Source organism: Octopus bimaculoides, chromosome 6, assembly GCF_046866305.1.
Source record: "Octopus bimaculoides isolate indiv1 chromosome 6, ASM4686630v1, whole genome shotgun sequence".
Lineage (NCBI taxonomy): Eukaryota > Metazoa > Mollusca > Cephalopoda > Octopoda > Octopodidae > Octopus > Octopus bimaculoides.
Window position 1 is genome coordinate 119,200,760 of NC_142933.1, and position 9,534 is coordinate 119,210,293.

The following is a 9,534-nucleotide window of genomic DNA, read 5'->3' on the forward strand; positions in this document are numbered from 1 at the left end:
CAATCCTTTCATGGTATGTTCAATCCTTCCATGGTATGCTCAATCCTTTCATGGTATGTTCAATCCTTTCATGGTATGTTCAATCCTTCCATGGTATGTTCAATCCTTTCATGGTATGTTCAATCCTTTCATGGTATGTTCAATCCTTCCATGGTATGTTCAATCCTTCCATGGTATGTTCAATCCTTCCATGGTATGTTCAATCCTTCCATGGTATGTTCAATCCTTCCATGGTATGTTCAATCCTTCCATGGTATGTTCAATCCTTTCATGGTATGTTCAATCCTTTCATGGTATGTTCAATCCTTTCATGGTATGTTCAATCCTTCCATGGTATGTTCAATCCTTCCATGGTATGTTCAATCCTTTCATGGTATGTTCAATCCTTTCATGGTATGTTCAATCCTTCCATGGTATGTTCAATCCTTTCATGGTATGCTCAATCCTTTCATGGTATGTTCAATCCTTCCATGGTATGTTCAATCCTTCCATGGTATGTTCAATCCTTCCATGGTATGTTCAATCCTTCCATGGTATGTTCAATCCTTCCATGGTATGTTCAATCCTTTCATGGTATGCTCAATCCTTCCATGGTATGTTCAATCCTTCCATGGTATGTTCAATCCTTTCATGGTATGCTCAATCCTTCCATGGTATGCTCAATCCTTCCATGGTATGTTCAATCCTTTCATGGTATGCTCAATCCTTCCATGGTATGTTCAATCCTTCCATGGTATGTTCAATCCTTTCATGGTATGCTCAATCCTTCCATGGTATGCTCAATCCTTCCATGGTATGCTCAATCCTTCCATGGTATGCTCAATCCTTCCATGGTATGCTCAATAAAAGTAAAGTACAGTCAAGTACTGTGTAGATGGTACTGACTAAAACCCTTTCCTTCAAATTTGCTGACCGTGTGCCTAAATTAGAAATAATTACAATTCTTTGTAATTTTAGCACACGGCCAGCAATTTTGAGGGGAGGGAACAGTTGATTACATCAAACCCAATTGTCTGGTACTTATTTTATCGACCTTGAAAAATTAAAAGGCAAAGTTAACCTCTACAGAATTTGAACTCAAAACATAAAAATCCGAAAGAAATGTCATTAACCTTTAACATTCACATTATTCTGTCAAATTAAGGCTTATTTATTCACATTGGTTTTAATTAATCTGGTTTATCATGTAGCTTTAAGATTTTGATGAGATAACGGTTAATTTTTATAACGGAATTGTAAGGAAGGAGTGAGAGGCTAGATCTGGCCAGTTTGAGCATAAAACATGTGGAATATTTTGGCTGAATATGGCCAGTTTAAATGCTAAAGTGTTAAGCTTTGTCCAATGTGCCAACTATTCTGTCAGCTTGACACCTTAATTAGAAAAAAATATTATAACAAGCAGATTGTATATATTTTATATTACAGGAAAATACAGAAAAATGCTTGAAAATGGTTCTGTCAAGAAATGAAGTAACAAAGAAGTCAGTTTTCTTTAAATTCTTTCAATATCATTTCTGTCATACAATATTATTTTTATATCTCTATAGAACAGACATAAACATAATATTTATTTAGCTATGTATTTTTTTTATTTACAAATATTTTGAAACATCAATGTTGTCTATTATCATTAACAAATTGTGTACTTGTATTGTCACGCTTGTCTGGATTAGAGAGATGTGTATGGTTATATGCGTGTGTGTGTGTGTGTGTGTGTATCTTTGTTCGTGTGTGTGTGAATGTGTATGTGTGTCTAGATCTCTGAATGTATGTGTACATGTCTATTTCTGAGTCTGTATATAGTTGTGTATACATATATGCATGTCCATATGTGTGTGTTTATCTGAATGTGTTTGCATGTGTGTGTATATGTGTATGTATATGCACATATGTATGTGTATGCACATGTGTATGTGTGTCTGAATCTGTATGTAGCAGTGCATATGTGTGTGTACGTAGTATGTATGTCTGAATTTGCACATAGTTGTGTGTGTGCGTATATGTATGCCTGTATGTATTTTTGTCTGAATGCATATATAGATGTGTGTGTTTGTGTGTGTGTGTTATACACTGAACAGTAAGATGAGGTACCAATTTCATGGACTATTGAATCTGTAGTGCAGATATTGTGGTTTGGGTGTAGCACAGCACAACATATTAATCTCTCTGTTTGGGATTCATTTTGGAATGAAGCAGAAACGGTTATAAATCTATGATGACATACGTGGTTAATGTGAGAAGACATGTTGTTAGTCATTTGTAAAAGACCAGTCGTATATGTTTTTAGACGAGACAAACTCAGACAAACAGCAGACATGGAATGTAAGCACCAGCATCATCATCATCATCATCATCATCATTTAGCATTCATGTTCTTTGCTGTCATGGGTTGGAGAGTTGAAGAGGATCTGGTGAGATGCAGGACTGCATTGGGCTCCATGTCAGCTTGGTTTCTATGGCTGGATGCTCTCCTTAACGCCAACGATTTTACAGTGTGTACTGGGTGCATTTTTCATGCTACCAGCTCTCGTGGGGTTGCCAAGTAATTTGCATGATAGAAAAAGACAAGAAAAAGGGAAAAGCCCTCTTGACTACGTTGGGGTGGGGAGGATTTGTGAGGCTGGAGGGGTGATTTTATGCCAGGAACAAGCTGGAATAAGCAGAAGGGACATGGCTACTCTGCCACCACTGCCATTTCATGAGTAATACAAGAATTGAACTTGGCGCCAAAAGTCAATGGAACCATTTGTTAATCCTACGGCATTGCTACTGCTCAATCTCAACAAGTATGGAATAGTCACACTTTATCACATGGAGACATCTGCTGAGTCCTGATCACAGACGTAACAGAATGACTGAGAGCAAAATACACATAAAACAAGCTTACTCCTTCAGCACTCCTCTTACCACCACCACCACCACCCATTTCCTATGAAGCTGCACCTCCACTGCTGCCCATCACTTATTTATCCTCAACCCCTATCTCTAACCATCTGGTACTCTCCCTTCAAGTACAGCTTCATAGGAAATGGGGGGGGGGGGGCGTTAATACGAGTGATGTAGTAGTAAGCTTGTTTATGTGGATGAGTATTTTGCTGTGAATGTGTGGTTTAAACACCATGTTTCAGTCATTCCGTTACATCTGTGATCAAGACTCAGTTGGTGTCTCCATGTTCTATAGTGTAACTATTCAATACCTGTTGAGACTGAGCAGTAGCAATGCTGTAGGATTAATAAATGATTCCATAGACTTTTAGTGCCAAGTTCAATTCTTGCAGTACTCATGGAATGGCAACATTGTATTCTAATAGATATTCATTCCTCTAACAAATAGATTTGTTTGATCAGTTTTTATAGCAGACCCAGGTCAACCTTCTTCAAGCAAGCCTATAATCAAAGACATTCTATCCATAATCATTCTTATCTTTTCTTCAGATGTTCCTAGAACAAAGGTTTTCAGAATTCCAACTCATATATCCCTCCTTGTGGTCCCATGTTTTGATTTGTCATTGTACTTTTACTCTGGTTGCTATGGAATTCATTTATGAAACTAATTTTTTTTATTAATTGCAAAGATAGTAGGATGGTGTTTGCAGAATTTTAACTGCTATTTCTTCCAGGTCAAGTGATCATGCAGAGGCTCCCTCATTAGTTTTAACAATAAAATTAGTACAAATCAGAAAAATCTGTGGTATAGTACATTGTTATTATTCTCAGTCTTGTGTCACCTTGCATATACACCCCAACAACCCAAGATCTGAAGTCAGCACCTCTTTCTTCCAATGTTTTTCTAAGTCTTTCTAATTATGTATTTAATACCTACAGCAATGCCAACATTAACTTAATTATTATATTTCTGGCTTGACAGGGAAGAAGTTAAAATCAAGGAAGAGTTATCAGCTAGTAACTTATTAAACCAAGATATTCAAACTGTAAGCACCTTTCATTCTACCATCTTATGTCCATCATTTAAAGATTTTTCATTTCTCTTATCTAATAAAATGTCAAATACAGATATATCCATTTATCTCATGTATTAAGGCATGACTTAATTTGCTGTATGGTTAAGATCTGGGTACAGAAATAGCTGTGTGGTTGTAATGTTTGCTTTGCAACTATGTAGCTTCAGGTTGTGTCTCACTGCATGGTATCATCTGGAACAAGTGTCTTTTACCATAGCCTCAGTTTGACTAAAGCCCTGTGAGTGGAAAGTTTGCAGGCAGAAACTATATGAAAATCTGTTGGAGGACAAATCTATTTGTGAGTGGTAAACATAATCCATCGCTCAGTTCAATATCAGTATTTCACACTTTAGTACCTTTAGTGTAGCTTTTGCTGTTGCAAGCATTCTGGTTAGGGTTAGGGTTAGGGTTAGGGTTAGGTCTCTGGTCTCAGGGCCCCAGAAGAGTCATCAGTATCACCCTCTCCAACTAAGCCATATAAAAATATATACAAAGTCAGTTGCTTGTCCTTTCCTTATTAGAAACATCAAACTGTCCAACCCATGCCTGTAGGAAAAGGGGACTTTCAAAAACATTGCCAACGACATGTATACCTTGTAGCAGCTTACAAGGAGACGATACCATGCATACAGCCAGCCATCACTTGTGAGAAAGCATGACTTGACAACATGTACCATGTTCTTGTTAATTATTTTCGGTGCCTATTTAGTTGTGAGCTGACATAGACATGCTCTTGGCCCTTGCATCTTTGGTCCAGAGGAGCTTCTACGATGTAACAGTTGGTGAGAGAAAAAGCTGTACTAGCATATGACTGGTACTCATTCCAGCTGGGTAGACTGGAGTAACATGATATGAAGTGCTTTGCTCAAAGACTAAATGCACTACTCAGTTCAGGAATTGAACTTATGATCTTATGAGTGCGAACCAAATGCACCTATCCACTAGACCATGTCCCTTCGCATGAAGAAAACACTATATGTGAACGTATGTGTGAGTATGTCACTTAAAAGTAGCTTCCCCACTGTGATTAAACAAATCTGATATCAATGGATGTATTTAATATAAAATATCAAGATTGTCAATGAAACAAATAAGACTTCCTCTTTTGAAATATTCTCTGTAGACTGAAGCAACCATTAATCTTTTGAATAGAAAATAATCTCCCGGACAGCTGCGCCTTTGATCTAGTCTCAATCTTGGAAGCAAGTCTTTCATCATATTATATCCATCAATAATACACTTGAGTTAGGTATGGACTTTACAATTGCCATTGTCGAATCCCCCCCACCTAATGACAGAAGAAAAAGGAGGAAAAGCATGAGGACGAGGTGACCATCACCACTGTTCTCAGCATTACCATTGTCTTTCTTCTCTTTTTCCATTTTGTTTTCTTTTAAGAACTTGTTTTAACAATTTATTTTGATAATAATAACAACACTCTAATGATAATAATAATAATAATAATAACTGTTTCATATTTTGACACAAAACCAGCAAATTCGGGGGGAGGGGTTATGTCAATTACATCGACTCCCAGTGGTCAACTGGTACTTATTTTTTCAATTTCAAAAGGATGAAAGGGAAAGTTGACCTTGGTGGAATATAATAATAATAATAACAACAACAAAAATGATTTAATAACAGCAATTTAATAATAATATTAACAACATCGCTATTTCAATGTCCATTTTTTTCCCATGCTCACATGAGTAGGATGAAATTTGTTGAGGCAGATTCTCTCCAGCCAAATGCCCTTTCTTTCTCCAAGCCTCACATGTTTCCAAATATGGTAACATTTCCCCATTGCCAGATTATGTCTTGGTTGATTGGAAGCAAAGAACACTGCTTGCATGACGATCACACTCACTTTGCAACTATCATGCAATGCTGCAGCAAAGAAACAGTAACACACACACACACACACACACACACACACACACACACACACACACACACATTTATATACAACAGGCTTCTTTCAGTTTCCATCTACCAAATCTATTCCCAAGGCTTTGGTCAGGGACCCAGCGTTATAGTAGAAGGCAGTTACCTTGCAATGGGACTGAATCTGAAACCATGTCGTTGAGTAGCAAACTTCTTACTATATAGCCATGCCTCTACTTATAGTATAGGTGCGATATATATATATATATATATTGCTCCAGCAATCTTACAACTACAAGGCAATGGGTCATACATGATGTTTTGAGTGGCACATGCACTCGGAAAGCAGGAAAACATCCTCCAGAAGATGGGCAATCTGGAAGACCGACCACGAGTGTCATCTCTGGAAAAGTGTTATTATGCATCGAGAATTTGTGCCCCAGGGCCAGACCACCAATTGAGAGTTCTACTGTGACATTTTGAAGCGTTTGAGAGAGGACATTTGGTGAAAGCAACTGGACCTGTAGAGCATGAAGAATTCGATTCTTCAGGCCAGCAATGCACCCTGTCACGGAGCTCTCCTCACTCATGAGTTTCTCATCAAAAGCAACATGGTATCACTTCCACACCCATCCTATTCACCAGATTTAGCACCTGCGGACTTCCATCTCTTCCCAAGATGAAAAGGTAGCTCAAATTGTTGAGATCCAGAGTGAATCACAGAAGGTCATCAACTTGCTTACAGAAAACGACTTCCAGACCAGATTCCAAAAGTGACAGGAATGCTGGGCACAGTGTATTGCTGCACAAGGTGACTATTTTGAAGGAGATGATGTTAAAACTTAGGCAAATAAGTTAATTAAACATGATTAGTCCTGGAAATTGTTGACACCACCTTGTACATGTATAATATAGAGGGTTGAGATGCAAATTGCAGAAGAATTATAATGCTTTTCAATTTGCAATAGTCTTAATTAAAACCACTCATTTGGAGAAAATTCTACTAGTGATATAAGTGTTCACCCAAACATTATCATACATAAGAATAGATAATTATAATTATGATTGCCAGTGAAGACGTTCGTTTAATGGTATGACCAGTGACCTATGCTTCTTTAAGGTTAAATCAGTTAACTAAGAACTATAGCTATCAATATAATTTAATGCATTTAACTAAGTGCTACAGCTATCAATATAAAATTAATGCGTTTGGTCTTCAGGTATGATATATTTAAATGATTTATGTCTTGAAAAGTATATCTGAAGAGTTTCCAGAGTTCAAAGCACTGAAAATATCCAATATAGATTAGTATTAATATGGTCTAGGATAAATATTCTGTCATTAAAATTTCTTATGCTGTGAGAAGAATGCAATAAGAGAAATATTTGGACATTTTATGATAACAAAGAAATATGAAACCTTTAATTGCTCAAAGAGAAATTCTGTTAAACCTGTTCATTATTGATTAAAATAAGGTTTTTTTTTTGAGAGTAAATATTCCATTAGAATTAAATATATAACTTTATTTCCATATGTACCTGGAGGAAGGCGTTTGGGAGTAGAATGCTCTAGAATACATTGTTATGAGAATATAAGAATATATATAGGTGCAGGTGTGGCTGTGTGGTAAGAAGCTCGCTTCCCAACCACATAGGTCTAGGTTCAGTCCCACTGCATGGCACCTTGAGTAAGTGTCTTCTACTGCGTGTGTGTGTGTCTGTCTGTCTGTCTATCTACCAAGTTCACTTTGATCATCCTGGGGCTATAGTACAAGACACTCGTTCAAGGTGCTTTTCAGTGGGACTGAACCTGAAATCCTGTAGCTGGGAATCAAAATTCTTATAAAATTATAAGATTTGCCCAACACCACAGAAAAAGAAAAAAGGAATCATATGGATGCCAACTCTGTTTTGTCTTCTCATTAATAAAGATAGAAGGTGGGGAAAATTTCATTAATATTTGTAAAGGGGGCTGTTATTTATCAGTTTCAGAACCAGTGATGTAAGGGGACAATAAAGTTCACCATTTTCAGTAACAAGAGCACCATAATGTTGTTGTCTTGGTTTGCAGTGCTGAGTTCAGTTCTTGCCATGAGAGAAAGATACCTGCAGTATACTGATATCCAATCCATGCAAATGTTTGTCTCTCATATGGTTATCATAACAGAAATTAGATATAAGTACTTGGGGGTGGGGTAGCTATTGGACCATGTAAGTCCATTAAATGGCAGACAGAAGTTAATATAGCTTATCACTAATTATTGGTTATCTATGTCTTGTGAAATAGCAGACAAGAAATGTCTCATACTTGAAGGAAATATAGAGACTATAAATTGATTTATAGATTCTACTGGTATTAAGTTTATTATACATTTTTTCATAGGTGAGTTGTATTTGTTTTCTCTTCTCTTACCATGTTTTATAGCAAAGTTATTTCAAAGGAAATAGAAAGAAGAAAAGTTATGTTGTGACACCTTCAGCACTATAAATCTCATCATAACTCTGTCTCTAAGTCTATTGAATCAAACAGAGAAGAGATAGAATCCTCTCTCTCTCCTTCGCAGTAACAGATTGAAATTGTTGATCTAAAGTGGTGTAAGAGAAGTAGGTCTGATAATGGATGACACTTACATCCAGTCACTTAAAATATTATCTAAAGTTTTCCAAACCAAACATTATATACAAGAATTTAGTGTTTGTATCATATCAAGAATTTACAGATGCACAAGAAATTCTTGTCATTTAAAAGCTAAATTTCTGTTTGAATACAATTGCTGTTTACACCCTACCACCAACACCTGGCCCTTGGGGGCCCCTAGTACACTTTGTTGCAAGAGTTTGAGCTAGGATTCTGGTGATAATTTCCTTCTTCCCACCCATCTTGGAGGCCCTGGTTGAGTTACCTGCATATGATCTGTGAACAGTTTGAAGAGAGAATTGTGCTGTCTCGGCAATTGAAATCACACTTTATTTTAGAGAGATAATATTGATTTCATACTTAAGCTAGCTTATCACTAAGTATTGTAGAGTTATATTTGATTGACTCAGCCCTAGTATATTACTGGTATGGAACAAAGAGAGACAAACATTAAATGCTGTAATGTATATGGCTCCAATCTGTATTGGTTTCTCTGTCACAGCCACCCTACAGAGATGTAATATTGACACCTCACAAGCTGATAAATTCATGCAGAAGAGGCATAATTGATTAAAATCAATATCAGTATATTACTGGTACTTTTATTATTTTATCAATCCTAAAGGCGACACTGGTCCTAGCTGGATCTGAATTCAAAACACTGGAAATAAACTATTGCAAGCCGTTTATTTTAATACCTGACCGTCTTCTACAGACATAAAACATTACTTTCTTATGTAAACAAACGGTCACACATTTCTGGGGTTAAAAACAAAAATTGGCCCCAATATTTAATTGGAATTTATTTTATTGAGACTAGAAAGATGAAATCTAAGTTTAACTTTGATGGGAATCTGAATGTAAAGCAATACAAGTTTACCAATTCATAATTGGAACTGTTATACCTTTCTTCATTCGTTCCTTCATCCAGTCTTATAACTACAGTCTTCCTTACTGTGTCTGGTTTGTCTGCAACTTTCCCTCTCAATCAAATGTCATTGCCTTCCATGTTTTACATCTTCAAACCTTTTATTGTACCGTCCTTCATCT

At 36.6% G+C, this 9,534-nt stretch overlaps 1 protein-coding gene across 1 annotated transcript in view; it reads left to right on the forward strand.

Moving 5' to 3' along the window:
* Positions 1–9,534, forward strand: part of LOC106881512 (uncharacterized) — an 85,517-nt gene that overhangs the window by 33,203 nt on the left and 42,780 nt on the right. Inside the window, exons 8-9 of the mRNA XM_089353511.1 lie at positions 1,426–1,481; positions 3,869–3,932. Coding sequence (XP_089209637.1) covers positions 1,426–1,481; positions 3,869–3,932 — 120 coding nt within the window. The remainder of the gene's footprint in view (positions 1–1,425; positions 1,482–3,868; positions 3,933–9,534) is intronic.